The sequence below is a fragment of the Vicugna pacos genome, chromosome 1 (assembly GCF_048564905.1).
Source record: "Vicugna pacos chromosome 1, VicPac4, whole genome shotgun sequence".
NCBI classification, from domain to species: Eukaryota; Metazoa; Chordata; class Mammalia; order Artiodactyla; family Camelidae; genus Vicugna; species Vicugna pacos.
The window spans coordinates 39,780,184-39,797,230 of NC_132987.1; the positions used below are offsets into that span (position 1 = coordinate 39,780,184).

At 37.6% G+C, this 17,047-nt stretch overlaps 1 protein-coding gene and 1 non-coding gene across 12 annotated transcripts in view; both read right to left on the reverse strand.

Moving 5' to 3' along the window:
• ZBBX (zinc finger B-box domain containing) overlaps nt 1-16,826 on the reverse strand; it is a 121,192-nt gene extending 104,366 nt beyond the window's left edge. For 4 of the 11 annotated variants that reach the window (XR_012072341.1, XR_012072339.1, XR_012072336.1 and 1 more), the window contains exons 1-4: nt 14,638-14,736; nt 10,242-10,358; nt 6,218-6,331; nt 3,748-3,838 (exon numbers count right to left, since the gene is read on the reverse strand). Coding sequence is in view for 1 of the 11 variants with exons in the window: in XM_031679641.2 (XP_031535501.2) it covers nt 3,748-3,838; nt 6,218-6,331; nt 10,242-10,309 (273 nt within the window). In the remaining 10 variants the exon portion in view is untranslated. Of the gene's footprint in view, nt 1-2,405; nt 2,506-3,747; nt 3,839-6,217; nt 6,332-10,241; nt 10,359-14,637; nt 14,737-16,620; nt 16,706-16,759 lie in introns of those variants that run through there. The other 7 variants (XR_012072348.1, XR_012072342.1, XR_012072347.1 and 4 more) reach the window with 4 other exon arrangements.
• Nucleotides 12,274-12,345, reverse strand: TRNAV-AAC (transfer RNA valine (anticodon AAC)). The gene has a single exon. It is a non-coding gene; the product is annotated as a tRNA-Val (tRNA).
• Nucleotides 16,827-17,047: the final 221 nt, after the last annotated feature.

Genomic DNA, 17,047 nt, shown 5'->3' on the forward strand with positions numbered 1-17,047 from the left:
CCACTGCGTCCCCTACAGACCCATGCTGAACAAGCCCAGTGGGCTCCTGTGGCTCTTTAGCAACCCACTTACTCATTCACTGCTAAAAACTCAAATCCACCTATTTCCCTTCCTTAATCTGAACAGATTATCTTGCCTTCAAATTTACTAAGAATGTTGAGGTCGTCCATTAAGAGTTTCCCACAGCTTCCTGCCTCTCCGCCTGTCAAAAGCAGCCTCTAAAACTGTACCTTTACTGCCCCCTGGTTTCTCTCCCATCTTTCTTGTCTCAGAGAAAATGTGCCTTCCTTCCCTTGGCCAAGTTCTCCTCAAGGAGCCACCTCCTCAAAGACTACACCCCTAGCAACCAGCACCTCTCTCATCTGAACCTTCCATCTTTCCTCCAGTAGTGAGTCTACCCCTCAGCTACAAACTGGCCCATATCTTCCTTTGATTCTAAAAAACAATGCAATAAAATATTTCCTTGATCCTCTTAAACCCTTAAGAGGCATCCTTTGTTCTCATGCTCATTGAAACTTCAGTCTTTACTCATTGCCAGCTGCCTTTCTTTTTCAACCACTTGAAATTTATTTTTACATCTGTACATACATTTTTACATCTTATAACGACCCAACCATCAAATCAAATTTAGTGTTTTTAAAAATTCTCATTCTCTGTAAATAAACATTTTAATGTGATTGTCTGTTAATGTTACAATTGGTTGCACACAGATTATCTCACATTGTTCAAAACTCCAGGAGGTAGTCAGCAAATATTGGTATGCCTGTTTACAAATATGGTAACAGAAGCCCAAGAAAGGTTATGTCACTTGCCTAAAATCACAAAGCTAATCAAATGAAGCAGGATTTTAATCCATACAGACTAGCACAGGGCTCTTGACTGTGGTACCATTGACATTCTAGGCCAAATAATTGTTGTGGGAGCTGCCCAGTGCACTGTGGGATGTACAGCAGCACCCCTGGCTTGTAGCCACCACACACCATTAGCAAAAACATCCCTCTCAGTGGTGATAACTAAGAATGTGTCCAGACACTGCCAGATGTCTCCTGGGGGACAAAATTGCCCCCTGTTGAGAGACACTGGTATAAAACTATAGTCAATTTTTTTCCACTATACAACATATCAGTCAAGGTTGAGTCTTCCACTTTTTCTCTAAAAACATTATATTTTACTTCTTTCTTCCATGAAATTACATTACCTTCACTCCACTTCTCCAGTTCTTTCTCTTCTCAGGCTCCCATTTATGGAGAGCTGGCAAATTATCTTAGAACTAGCCTGAAAGCCTGCATTCCAAATCTTGGCCCTGACCCTTGACAAGAGCAAGTTATTTAACTTTTTGGATGTTAAATTACTTCACCTGTGGAACTGGAAAAATAACAACTGCCCCTTAGGAGAGATACAAGCACTTAATGAGACAAAACAGGACACACACACTGTTGACTGGCATAAAACAGAGAGTGAGTCAGCATTAAAGTTCTCTTCGCCTCCATATTTTCTGAGCTCTATCCATCATACCTGCCCTTTATCCCCTACACTTTTTCTCTCCTTTGTATAAAATCTTAGGGAGAACATTTACTCACTCAGCCTCAACTAACTCATGTGAATTCAAACGAAACCCTAAATCTTTGAAATTTGCTTAAGAGGAGAACTTAAATGTTCTAATTTTTTTTTATAAAAGGTAAATACGGATGTGTTATTTAACTTGATGGTGGAAATCCACTCACGATGTGTATGGATAACAAATCATCATGTTGTACACTTTAAATATCTTACACATTTATTTGCCAATTATACCTCAGTAAAGCTGGGGAAAGAAAGAGAGGGAGGGAGGAACAGAGGGAGAAAAGGAGGAAACCAACTAGCCAGCTCTAAATCTATACCCCTGAACTTTTTTCCCAGCTCTTTTATTTATTCTATCTCCTAGACAATTCATCCTGGAATATCAGTTATATATTTAACTTCCTCTTTTCCCTTCTCACTGTGTTTTGGTTCCTTATTTCCTTTATATTTCGTTTGCTACATTCTAATTCAGACTCTTCTCATCTGACCTCTAGATTCTTTTAATAGTCTTCTAAATAGTCTCTCTGCCTCTGTACCAGTGGCCTCCAAAGTAGCATGTATGCATGCCTGAGGGGACTCGGGAAAAGATCAAAGAGAAGAAATGAAACATTTATTCATGTTTATATCATCCTTGATTAATTTCCGTATTTTGTTTTACAATGTACATGATATATTAGTAAATCAGTATGTATACAAAGTTCATGGGTAGAAAGATCATTCTTAAAATATATCCTTTATTGATGTGGTACATGATCCAAACAGTTTGAATAGCATTTGCTCTATACTCTACCTATAAACTGTAAATGAACTGGACATTAACAAGATCAACCATCGCACATCATTACCTGGATCTTGCTACCCTCATGCTCCAAAGCTGTCAGGGAGTTCCACTCACCCAATGAAAAATTCAAGACTCCTGAGTCTGGTATTCAGGCCTCCCCTTCTCCTGCCCAATCTTACTTTCTACTGCCACCTTCTGGAGCCCCCAGCCCCCTACGCATTCACCTTGCTACTCAATTATGAGGTTTATGGGAACTGGCATTATGACTTATTTATTCATCACTTCTTCCTTACAAATATATATATAGTAGACTTTCAAATATTTGTAGAACTAAATTACAATCTCCCAAGCACAAATGATTCATACACTAAATGGCAAAAATTACAGTGACTTTTCCTATAAATATGTTCATATATGCATCATCTTTCACATTAGGTAAGGATCTCCTTTAGAACAAGGATAATTCACTAAAAGGCAAAGAAAGCAGTTAATAAATACCACTGAATAAATAAATCAATAATCACAAAGAGCACTTTTAAAATATGATATTTACAACATCTAAAGCATAGAACACTGTCTCAGAAAGATAATGAAAACTAGAAAATGGATTATAAAACTTCTAATCCAAAAGTAAAGAAACTATCTCAGTAGGAGAATCACACTAAAGAATAAAATGCCTTTCCGAAGCCAAAAAAGTTAGAAGTGCTGAGTAAGATGTTTGTAGATGCTAACTGGCCCAATGAAAGTTTAATGATAGGTATATAAAAAAGAAAAAGCTATGTAAGTTAAAACTTACAAAGCCACGGATCTCATACTAAAGAATCCAGAAAGAAAACAGTTTTCTTTACATAAAGACACTCATCTGGTTTTGACCTTAAATATAATGGAATGTTATATTTTACAATAGATAGTAAAGGTAAAGTAATTCTATAGCTGGGAAATTTTAAAGTGTTTTTCCTTGGGTATCTTCACACATGTAATCAAGAGTTTATGAATAATTATTATTCAAGCAGAACACAAACACATTAAACAAATGTGAAATAATAAGGCATTAAAAAAAGTCTGTCCTTTGTTATATCAGATAACTTCGTTTTCACCTCATATAGAACTACATAGTTCTATTTGACATACTTAAAACCAGAACGGAGTTGAATGGAAAAATTCAGTTTAGAAAAATTCAACTCAAGGTAAATTTAAAAAAATCAACTTGCACAGGAAAAACAAAAATATATCTGAATAATGAAAGTTACATATTAACCCGTGAAATTTAATTGAAATCCAATAATAATACAAAGTTGTTAAAACAAGAATAGTAGTTTCTTAAGCATGGAAGGGAAAGAAAGATCTGAAAAAGTAATTTAGATCTTCTTAGCAAATTGCCTGAGAATCAAATGGTATTTTCTTACCTTAATAAAATTTCCTTTATTTTGTGACATCATGTATGACTGATTACCCAATTTGCCCACATGTCCAGATTTCCAATGATATCCACTTGACCTTCAATATATATAAACAAAAGACAAAATGTAATTACTAAATACATTTCTCCCTTTAATGAAGATAAATATATTTTCTGTGTTTCAGGAAATGGAAATCCAGTTGTTAACATGTAACAGACCACCACAAAATGAAAATGAAATATCAATAATGTCACAATATCCTCAGTAATTCTAAAATATAGCTCTACTGTGTTTGGAACTTTTGAGAAGAAATAAATAAAAGTGAAATGTCCAAAATATAGATGAAGAATTTCATTTTTTAGACATTTATAATGACTTAAGACAGCTTTCCTGATTTATAGATTTTACAGATTGTTGAGCAGTCTTATAAGCAAATCATTCGCAAATGTAAAGAGAAAAAGGAAGCAAAACAATACCCCAAAATATTCAGCAGATCTACGAAATGATGAATTCCTTCTTAAGACTTCAAATTAGCTCCCACAGTGAAAGGTAACAGAGATTGCGAAGAAGGCAAACTGTTTCGTTTCACAGTTTTCAAAGCAATTTTATTTGAGCCTCACAAAATTGTTTGAAGTCAACAGAGCAGGGTGTCCAATTCCCATTTGAAAAAATAATGAAAGAAAAAATTGCCAAAGGTCACAGAGATAATAACTAATAAAGCCAAGATTGGAACACCAGACTCATATCTTTCTGACCAGTGAGGGGCAGGTTCTCATTCTAGCTATGACATTTAACTATCTACATGACCTTAGAAAAGCATTTAACTATTCTGAAAACCCAGTCAAGCTTTAGCACCTTTTTGAAGACATCTAAACAAGGTTCCTCAGCTAATGAAAACTTACACTTGGGGGCTGATTTCAGAAACTCTGATTCACAGATATATTCAGGATCTACTAAGAAGCCCAAACTAAGTCCACAGCAGTGAAGGTTTAAAAAAAGAGGAAGAGGAAAAAGAATAACAAAAGGGGGTGGGGTGGGGAACTGACCATTGGATCCTTAGGAGAAAAGCAGCAAGATACACAATAGACTTGGTTACCTGGGATGGTGTACAACATTGAGATGCCTTGAACAAACCAATGCTCTGGTGATTAGAGGGGATGTGCGTATGTGTCATGAATATTTTTTCAGAGAGTTAGTCTCTGAAGATAAACACTACTGAAACTGTAATGAACACTTGCATTTTCTTTAATAGTTCAGACGGTGCTTCATAGTTATTTGATGATCATCATTTTGAGCAGCAAACAGAAGCAAAATTGATACACAGAGAGTCTGGTAATATTTAGTACCACCAAAAGCACACAAAACATGCACTCGTCCTCTGTAAGAGAAAGTTATACACTTTCGACGTCTATGTGAAAGACAGTTTCTCCAATGTCTACAAAAATGTAAACTGCCACGTACTTGGACCTAAAATGACACAGGCAGGAATGTATCCCACCGCCACTCTTACATATGTGAGCAGAAATAGATGTAGAAGAATATTCATGGCAGCATAGATAGCCACAAAACACTGAAAACTTAATAAAGATCTGAAAAATAAGTATCCACACAAAGAAACAAGATGTAGCCATTAAAAAAAATGAGATCAATGGTAGCTGACACAGCAAGGGCACTAAGAAAAGTAGGGTATGAATCAATTCACACATTTTTATAGATGACCTCTCTTATAAAAATGTAAAAGACATGTCAGATACACACACACACACACACACACACATACACACATTCATACACACATATATATATAGGCTTGTACGAAGATAAGACATGTGTGGGGAGAAACATTTTAATTGTTAAAAGTGGTTCTACAGACTGGGCTGGGAGTCAGCCTAGAGTAAAAAGAGACAATTTCTGTTATATAACTATCAGTTCTACTTGACCTTTCTCATATTTATTTATTATTATTACAACAGAGAGAAATTCTCAGTAAAATTAATACAGATATGCAAAGATAGTATTACAGAGTTCTCATTAATAAAATTTCAGCTAAAGCATGTTTGCTAAAAATATTTCAAACATACCTGAGGGTCTGAATGTTTCTTATCTATGTGCATGTAAACCCCTACCCACCAAAAAATCTTTTAATAAATAAAAATGCCCTGAGCATAAACACAATCTCCTGATGATGGCCAGGGTGTGGGAGCAAAGGGCAAATTCTGCATTGCTGTCCTAAACATTCCAGGCTATAGTTCAGAAGAGTAACATAAGAGAAATAACAAAGAGTAAGACCAAATAAGGTTCACAGGAAAGGGACACAAATAGAAAAAGTAAGGGAAATGTAATATTGTTTGTTCATCAGGAAAAGCCAGAAATGATTCATTCAGGACAGATCGTCTTTGGAATGACAATAATATATAAAATGGTTCTTGGCATAATTCAGTTTCTTCTTCTAAAATTCTCTAAAAATGTTACCCACTTTCTTTCTTCCTTTTCTTTGCTCCTTGCTGCCTGGAACTCTTGCAGTTTCTTCTCCATTTCTTGGTTCTCCAACTCTAACTGTACTTTCTCCATCCTCAGTTCCCGAGCATTTCTGAACAAGATTTAAATGCAGAATGATCACTTGGGGGTAAACAAACAAACAAATTTTAAAAAGGAAACATAATCTTATATGATTGTTTGTCCTTAATTAAAACTGTGAATAATAAATACATGATAAAGTATTTTAACTACTTCCTTTGTATTCTTTGAAATATGGTTTCTAAAGTTAGCATGCGCCTTCCATTAACATTCTTCTGAAGCCAGGTATCTCTTCAAATCTGTTTTTCCTATTACATTGCTAATGGTTTCATCATAATTGACTTTACACATGAGCTATGATGTTATATATGTACGAATATCCATAACACACACAGAGAAAATAAAGTAAAAATATTTTCTGATTTTCATACTGTCTTTAAAGGATTTAAGTAGTTTGAGGCATAGTGTTTTGAGGAATAGTGTTTACAATAACTTTTTTTTTAATGGGCAGAACACACATTTTTGCTAATCATCTTGGAAACCTTCAATAAATTTCTGCCTTTAGGTCATGTATGTAAAACACAGAGGGAAAAAAGAGAGAGAGAGAGAGCTGAGCCTGCTTGGGGCTACTAGGAAGAAAGCCCCTATTAAGGGTTTTGGTCCAGGAGCATCAGAGGGATTAAATGGGAAGTGGGCCAAGCACCAAGTACTGTTTCCTCAGAAGGAAAGCAACAAGAACACGTTTTGAGGACAGAGCAGAGCCCCCTTCTTGTGCAAGAGAGATTTTGTAATGATATCTGAAGCTCATCGAGCTTTTGACACAAGCCATTTTCTTCATTTTACAATTGTCCCTTGTCAGCATTAGTCACTGACTCTTTCATAGAAGTGAGCCAACCTAGTTCTCTAGCTTTCATTATCTATCAGGAGTTTAAATCTCTTCCTGCATTATTACATTAGTGTTTTACTATAATCAAGCAGTGTGGGCACCCATGCATGCTACAGGAAAGAACCAAAATTAAGAATAACAAAGATGAGAAAGGGAAATAATTCATATAGGTGGTGAGTAGTCATCAAAGAGCAAGGGGGCAAAAGATGCATCCCCAAGTGGACACAATCCAGGGAAATAAGTGGAAAGTGATAAGAGGCAAAAGCTGTCCAGAGGGTTCAGAGAGGCTGGTGAAGATACTGAGAGAGAGAGGCATTATTTTCATTATATCTGCTCCACGAGGAGTAATTCAGCCCCTACTACTAACAAGCACTGCAGTGAGACCCGGTGGAGTTTCCGTTATGGGAAGCAACACAGACGAGCATGAAGGTAACTGAAATATAATATAATGATGTTCGCATTGAGACGTACAGAGAGATACCTGAGCACACAGAAAGGGCACATACTCAGCCCTCGGGCTGCAGGAACAGCCCCCGGAGAAGGTGAAGACTAAGCTGAGTCCTAAGAGATGAAAGGACTTAGCCAGTCGAAGGGAGGTTGTGAGAGAAGTGTTCCAGGAAGAAAGAAAAGTGTGGGCACAGGTAGGAAAGAGCTACATGTGGATCAAGGAACTAGAGGCTCACATGCCCAGGCATTAAGTGCAGGACAGGAAAGGTGGCAAGAAATGGAACTGCTCTGGTGGACAGTGGCCAGATCACAAAGGGCCATGCAGGCCATGATGAGAAATTGGGATTTGTATTCCATGAGCAATGAGAATCTTTAAAAAGTTTTAAGAGAATTGGGAACTGATCAAGCTTGCAGTTTAGAAAGATCCACCTGGCTGTATGATGGCCTATTAATGAGAGGGTTCAAGGCTGAGAGCAAGGCGGCCAGGTAGGGGACTGTTCCCATCATTCTAGTGACAGAGAGACTCTGCTGGTCTGAGAGAAAACAGGGAACATTTGAGAAATAAAAGGAAACAGAATTATCTGGACTTCGAGACTGACCAGGGAAGGGACAGGGAAGGAACCTGATATAATCCCAGGAGCCTCCAGGAGGACAGTGATGCCATTTCCTAAACTAGTTCGCTCTGAGGTGGGCTGGGGACATAGCGCGTGATTAGCCCCCGAGCTGGTCTCCCTACTCAATGTCTCAACGGCCCACGAGACACTTTCCACGTGGCCTCCAAGTGAAGAGTTCAAAAGCACAAATGTGCTCATGTTACTTGTTTACTTAGAAAATGTTTACTGTTTTAGAAGTCCCCATTGTGGTAGGGGTAAGGGGCGAGCCTGAAAAAAAAAGAACTGACCTACAGACCATGTGGTCAAGTTGATGGTGCCATTCCTTGGGTCTGGAATAAGACAAAAGAGTCCACCTGGAGACAGCCTTAGATACAGAGCCCATGTCAACACTACAAATCCAAGAGCCAGAAACAACCCATTGAAACAGCCTGGGGGAAAGAGATAGAGAGGAGTTGGAGAACACCAAAATGTCAGACAATGTTAAGACAATTGTTACAACAATGTCAAATAAACAAGACTTGGAACAAGGAAAGGGCAAGAAAGGAAACTCCAGAGCAATTACCATAGAGTGGGTGTCCCCCTCCTAGTTTCTGTGCGTGTGGATCATGGGTGGATCATGGAGACACGCAGGCCAGGGAACAGACCTCATCTCCAAGGTAAATCCCAAACTCCTTAGTGCAGCATACGAGGCAACTGGCAATCTATACAACCTTGCCGTCCTCTCCAATTTCATTCCATAAATCTTAGCCAACTAGGTATGTCTGGAAGTCCCCAAATGATGTGTCTCGTGTGCCTTTGCACAAGTGTCACCTGGTAACTACTCAACTAACTTCATCTTTCGGGCAAAGCTTGAAGACCTCCTCACCCCTGCGCCAGCACTTTGGGCCGTGCTCTCAGGGCTGCCTGTACTTTAAAATCACACCGTGTTTCACACTATTTTGTAAATGTAATTTTACTCATTCACATTCTCCACAAGCCACCCTGAGGGCAAAGACTGCGACTTCCTGCTTTTGTATCCCTCGTTCCTTAGCATGGTGTATGTATACTTAATAAACGTTAAACGTTTGTTGGATGAATGTTTATAGTATATACACACAGACTTAAAACAGATCATCAAAATCAAATAATGCATGGCGCCCTTCTCTTTTTGCACAGAAAAGGAAAATTGGTAATACTAGCAATTGGATAGCTCCCTTCCCCACCAAAAACTAGTAAACCTGATTATGATAATGCCATGTAACATTTTCCAGTCGACCCAGTGCTTTTACACACGATATCTTAAACGTGAAGGGAGAATTAGGAAAGCTCTGAAGACACCAAATAACCACAGCACTATTGATCTGGGTCAGGGAACTCTGAAGCTAAAATTAAAAATCAACAGTCTACCCCCAACCCATGCTGGCTGGCGCTGAATAATATTTGAGAGAAAGGCCTTAGGACTCTCCAGTGACTCTGGATGATCTCAAGGGGAAACAGTATATTGAGCCTCTTGTATCCCTACCACGTCATGAAATTCCCGGGATACCCAGCATTGCTTGACTCAGGCCAAATGCATCTCCTCGGTAATCTAGAACAGAAGACATCCTTCCTGGGAAAGGCGAATTCCACATAGCATCCTTTAACTATGCAAAGTGCAAGGGTACTTAGTGATTTCTATTCCCTGTTTAAAGATCTCTCAGTCTAAATAATCTCCCTAAATTTCGTTTCTTTCAGTTTCTTCAGGGGGATGCTTTTTTATTTTGAATAAGTACTACAAAAATATTTGTAACTTTCTGTTATATCGCTTCAATGGTTGATAAGCCCAATTCACGTCAATTCGTGTGGCATAAATATTTTTAGTCCTCATTTTTAAACTATGATAGATTTATAACATTTCAAACCTACTCTCATAAAATACAGCAATTTGAAGAAAATGGAAATGAGAATTCACAAAATTTGATATCAATTCTAAACAGCCTTATGTGGAAAATAAATTTTATAATATTCAGAAACTTTAGGAATTATTTCTTTTAAGTAATAAACATTCATGTACTTACTTATATTTTAGTTTTACAGAATTTCCAGGTTTCCCCCATGGAAGAACCACAAAATCTTTGGTGTTCATGATTACTGTCCTAGTATTGTCTAAAAATTACTGTGACTTGTGAAAACTTCTGAAAAAATAACAAAGACAAAAGAATTATGTCAGAGGTAAAGTAGTTAAGTTACAAATTTGAAACTACGTATAACTTAGGAAAATTTTAAAACCAGAAGTCATTATGAGGGAAAAAGGCCAAATCAAAGGTTAAGCAACAAAAAATTACTGTATATGCTCAGTAAGTTATACAAATATTTATATGCTAATATACAACTTACATGTACATGTATATACTTAATACAACTATAACATATCTGATGGAATTAAAATTTTACCAATAATTATATAGCAAGAGACTGTGGAAACATTCAACTGAAAGTGAAGAATGAATTCATTGAGACAAATAGAGCACACATTTTGGTTCTTTCTATGGTTAAGATTATAAAAATGTGTATTAGGTATTTGTTCCCATCCAAAAATAATATCCAAGGCTAAATATAGTAAGAAAAAAAACAAAGAGATATAATCCAAACTCAAAATCTGTTTTTTCATATACGGTAATGTAAAATGAGAATTAAAGTATGTAATAATTACCCAGAGGCATCTTAATATCCTCATTTATCAGAGAAAATTTTAATGATGCTCTTTGCCTAAGATTAGAAATTAGCATATTTAGAAATAATTTTTCAACAAGAAATGAAACAAAAAAGTTTTTTGCCTAACTCCAAGTTAATCAGAAAATTAAATTATTCAGAACACCCTATTTCCCAAGTATCCCAATTACTCATAGTTCCATAATAATTTACTCTGTAATGCTGAATTACTGAATCACATGTACAAGTATTAGATTTTTACACGAAGAAAAATTCCCAAACTGCAAACACTCATAAAGAAACATGAGGCAATATCATAGAGTCCACAGTCTTAAATGCCCAAACCATTTGATACTGGCCTTCTATACATGTGCTCCTATGCCCTCGTAACCCCATACATATTTATTTAGGCTCTGCTATATGCACAACACTGTACTGCAAGACATGAAGGAGTCAAGGCTAAAGGAGATTTGTTTTCTGGGCTGGAATAGTGTGGAATCAAATAGGGCATGTAAGATCTAAATATATAAAAGCCATAAAACAAGGTAGGAATTATAAGGGTTATAAAATTTATAAATAGAAGAAGGGAGAGAAAAAAGAGCGTTCAAGCTGGCTAGCATTTGAAGTGGGGCTTTAAGGAGAAGGGGGGCTGATATATGAAGATATGGATTGGATGAACTTCTCCGCCCTGTGGGAGAGAGTAGCTCTTGAGTAGAAGGAAAACAGTAGGTATAAATCTGGAAATGTAGGTTGAGACCCAATAATAGGTGACTTTAAATGCCACGTTAAAGAATTTGGAATTTATTCCATAGCTAATGAGAGTCACTGAAAATTTCAGAGGGAAGAACAGGAAATAAGTCTAGAAGCTTTGCTTAAAGACTTAAGGAAAGAAGGCATCAGAATAGAAGTAAACAAATGTAAGTCTGTCGTGACATTAAAGTGGATACAATCAAATCAATCCAATCTCTGGGAGATTATTTTATAATTTCAGTAATGCAACCACAGATCAAAACATTTTTGGAATGCCTCTTTTGAAACTGTCTGCGAGTCCATCAGATAGCCAACAAACACACAAATCTACTCTGTTGTGTTTCATTCAAAACTAAAAGTGCTATTGTCCAGCAGGAGCAACTAGTCTGTTCACTCACATCTAGTTTCAAATTACTCTACCTCCAAAAAACAAATCTAGCCTGAAAGCGTAGATATTTTACTATCTTGGAGGAAATTCTCAAGGAATTTATTCTCTGAAGAGAATCCTAAAATGGAATTACACAAAATAATGTTATATTGTAAGCAATGTAATGGTTGTATCATAGGACTAAGTATATTTGTGCCTTCAATCAACAAGCAGTTATACAGCTGCTCTTTTGGGGAGGTTTATTTTTATTATTTATTTAATAGAGGTACTGGGGATCGAACCCAGGACCTCATGCATGTTAAGCATGCACCCTACCACTGAGCTACATCTCCCCTCCAACAGCTGCTCTTTTGAGACCCCTATTATAGATACTGAAGTCAAATGGTAAATAAGACGCGGCATCTCCCCTCAGAGAACCCACAATCAAAAGGAAAACCATACAAACATCAACAATACATTCTGACAGAAGGAAGTACTCAGGAGAGATAGCTAACTCAGACTCTTCTCAACCACCAAGTCCTGTCTCTCAAAGCTACAGTCAGTGTCAAAAAGAACTAAAGAGATTACAGGAATGAAAAACTAAGATTGGGTTTGCTTCTACCCCTCCTTTCTAGAAAGAATCTGTCTCATTTTTATCAAACAGAGGCTGCAAAAGTACCTTTTTAAAACCTCCAGCACCTATAGTAATATAAACTCGATATCCCTTTTGATCTTAATCAGGAAATCTAACTGCTGGACCCTCATCTACTGTCAACAGGTTTTTCATGAAAAATTCCAAAATGTTATTATTACTATTATCATTTAAAAAAGAAAACAAAAGAATCTCCAAAGTTAATATGTCTGATTAATCAAAATAATTTCAATTGCCTTAATTTGATTTAGGCATTGAGATATACAACTGTACATGTGCATGTACAGAAGCATAAAGCTGAACTGATACACAAAGACTGAAATGAAAAAAAAATCTGTAAATTTCACTAGGATGAGATGATTCAGATTTATAGCTCTGCTGATAACGTGATCTAACCAGTAAATGGCCTTAATCAGGGGGCATTTCACTTCACTGAATGCAGTTAGTAAGGCTTCTTCTCAATTGAATGTTTTATCAACTCACGCATAAGCCAATTTTCTTGTACGAAGAAAAGAAGGAAGATTATAATTGTGAGTCATGCTGTTCTGCCTGTTTCCTTGTTTCCTTTCTTAAAACCAATAGAGAATTAGTCACCTTTCTTGAGACAGCAAGGATATAACAATGTCAGCAGGAAGAAAAGTAAAGCACAAAACTTTAGTCACCTAATGGAACCAGGGAAATACAGATAAACTATTACACAAACCTCATAATTCCATGTGTTCCTCGGTCAAGTAATTTTTTTTCTTATAATTAAATATCAAAAATTCAGCAGTTATTTGGAAAATGTTCTAGTTACCTGATTTTTTAGATTGCATCATTTTTTGTTCCCAAACTTGATCCTCCCCAGACATATACACACAATACGACCCAAACTGTCCATCATGGTTTGAATGATCCTTCCACATAAGTTCCCATTTTGGGAAAGCAACCCAAGCATCAAGGCCTGCTACCACATATGGAGACAAGGAATTGAAAATGATCTATAAATCTAGAAACTCAGAATATTCAAGCGTTGCCCTAGGCTCAGAGAACTTATTATCACACCATTGGCAAAATGGCATATTTGGGAAACCACTGTTTTCATGTAATTGTAAACTTATCTAAGGCTAGTTGATTCTCCTAATGACCTAGATCATCTTAGACCCGAAAGCTTAAAAGCCAATAAATAAGGATTTTTCCTTACTGTAGTACACACTTTAAAGGGGTCTAATAAGCAAGCTCTTTTGGATGGATTAAAATGCTTACCATACTACTTAAAAATCAGAGACCCAAATAAGAAATGTTAAATGAAAATGAATTTAATTAAAAATAATAATTTTAAACTCTTAAAAGAATTTTACTCTTGATATTTTTCTATCTGATATAATCCTTATATATATATTTATATTACATATGTATTTATATATATATTTATTTGTTTGTTTTTTGAAATCTAAGTAAAGGACTGAAAACACATGATCCCTAGAATAATACCTCGTGCCTGAATAGTCTACTAAAATAATATCGAATAAATATATGCCATTTTCTCCTCCCATAGGCCCTGAAAGTAAATCAGGTATTGACTTTCAGGCTGCAATCAATCTTTCAAGCAACCAAGATACTCAATAATTAAACACAGCATCAGGGCACTAAATGGTATCCAAGCCATCTGTTTTTTGTTTTTTGTTTTTGTTTTTACTTAATACGTGTAGGTTCCCTTGAGAACTGAAAAGTTTGCCTTTAAATATCAAAGGGCAAGATATCCTTTTAAAATACTTTCCAACTAAAAACGATAAATAATATTAAAAGATACTGGGTTTAAATTCAGAAGACCATTGTATGAGAGGAGTCTCTGAGCTTCAGTTTGTTTATCCAGTAGAAAATGGTAAGGATCCTCCCCTAATTTGCAGAACATTGAACAAAAGATCTCTGATCTATGACAAGTCAAGCTGTGGGTTCCTAAGGGGCCCCAGAGAGCTCAGGGGTCAGGGAAGGAGGAAGCCTTAGAAACTACCTTGAGAAGTGGACTGGGGAGCATCAAGGCTCTGCTTTACACCCAGCTGCTCTGATTTCATCTCTCTTACATGATGAGCCTCTGGGACAGACTTAATGCGAAGAAATCCTTCTATAGCTTAAAAAAAGTTTGAAAGGCACAACAGTAATACACAATTATTATTAATTCTGTATCAGTTACAAATTTCTTACGATTACAAATAATAATGCAAGTCTTAAATTTATGAGTCATACCTTTTAGAAACCTAAGCTCTTTAACATTTTTATATTTTATTTATCCCATCCATTGTCATACAATCTGTTACCATAGGTGCTCTCTTATGAATATCTTAGGCATGGGGAAAATTAAGGCATCCATCCAAGATTGATGGCAAAGCCAGAAATTACAATTTTATTCTCAGTCCTGTTAGACCATCTTAAGGATTTGAAATCCAAATTGTTCTACATACTTAAAATGATTAATCCATAACATTCAGATTCTTCCCCTTTTCAATTCTCTTAACCTGTGATAAAAAGGAAATTTAGAGAAAGAACTGTTTAACCTCAATTATTTTCTAAGTTTTACAGCAACTTATTTAAACCCCATTGAAACCCTTTGGGTGTCAAATTGCTGCCACATAATATAAGGTCACAAATTTTCATCTCTAAATAATTCCCCATACACATAGGGAAAAAAAATACCCAGCTTCTCTGCTTGGTACTTAAGATCCTCCATTACGCATTCGAATCTCTCTAAGCTGTACGCTTTATTTTCCACTTCTCTGCTCACCAAGTTTTATTCTATTCAGTGCCGAGTTCGAAGGCCACCTGTATCATGAAGGCTTCTTCCATCAGAAGTGAGCTCCTCCACCCATAAGGACATCACATGTATCACACTCATTTGCTGTTACATGCTACCTTGTGTTATTTTTGCTGCTTTGCTTATATAGGTGTTGTTTCCTCAAGTATCCCAAATATTTGAGGGCAGTCCAGTTAGCGTGCCGCCACATAGTGTACTGTCAATAATAATGTGCTAAGTTTTAGTATTTAATTTTTTCTACTGCTTTGAATTTACTGTATTATCAACCCAACTGGGGAAATAATTAAAACAAACACACCCTCTTTCCCATTTCAACAAATATTTTTGTTTTACTTTTCCACGTGCCAAGTATCAGGCTAAGCACTGAGGAAGAAAGTGAACACAGGTTTAGTACCAACCCTCACTCAACTTACACTCTGGTGAAGGAAGTAGGAAAAAATTTAAAAGCAAGTAAATTAATTGTGGGAAGTATTAAGTGTTTTGAAGGAAATAAAGAACTGAGATTCTTTCAAATAATTTGTGATACAACTGGCGATATTACAGGAGGTCAGGGCAGACCTCCAGTAGCCTATAAGGTGCTAGAGGGAAGTGGAGGTTTTTTGGGGTTTTTTTTTTTCTCATTTTCCATAAGCATACAGTTTGCATACTTTTAATCCTCTGTAACTTCATGACTTTTTTTTAAATGAGTCTTGTTAATTGTGCATTTAAAAAGCCAGGCTAAAAAAAAAAAAATACATAACTGAACTTATAAGTCTGAGCTCCTCTAATGATGACTAGGGGAAGAAAAAAATTCCACAGCTTCAGATTTCCGAAACTGGCACCCTCACCCCTTACCGTGACTTCCCCTTGGGAGGAGAGGACTTCTGGAACGAAGTGGGTGCGTGGGGCCGCCCAGGCAGAAAGGCGGCTACAAAGGGGGTGTGATACTGGTTTGCCAGGGAACTAAGTATTTCAAGTAAGACTCAAAAGACTTCATTCGAAAAGGTCGGGTTGTAGAAGGGGTGTAAGGGTGTGACGAAGGCCCTGTTTCACTCAGGTACGCCCTCGTCCATGTTTCCATTAGCATCGCGGTCTGGGAAGTCTTTTGTTTAAGGAGAAGGCTTCCAACTCCGGAAGTCAAGGCCGCCGCCTGCAACCGGCGGGCCTGGCACTGTGTCCGGCACACAGCAGGGGCTCAGCACACACCTGGGGGTCCGGCGACCCAGAGCCCAGCTTCCTCCCTCGCTGTCCTGCCCCGCGCCCGGCACCACCCGGACCGGGTGCTTTGGAAGCTACGCCGACTGCGGGGCCCGCCGCCCGCCGCCACCACAACCAGCCGACCCACCTGGAGCCCCTAGCCGTCTGCGTCACTGTCGCCGGCCGCCGCGAGCTGCCCAGAGCTTCCGCCCTGGTCTCCTTGGTTACCGCGTTACCTCCGTACCCATAGCAACCGGAAGGCCTGGTACTGCGGCTGTCGGCCCGCAGAGGGAGCAAGGGAGACCTGCAGAGATGGGGGAGAGGGAGGGGGAGAGGGAGAGGGAGGGGGGAGGAGGAGGGGAAAGGGCTGGGAAACGGCAGGTGCTGGTAGCTTTGTGCTGGAGAGGGTAACACTTGTCTAACCCTTCCTGAGCCC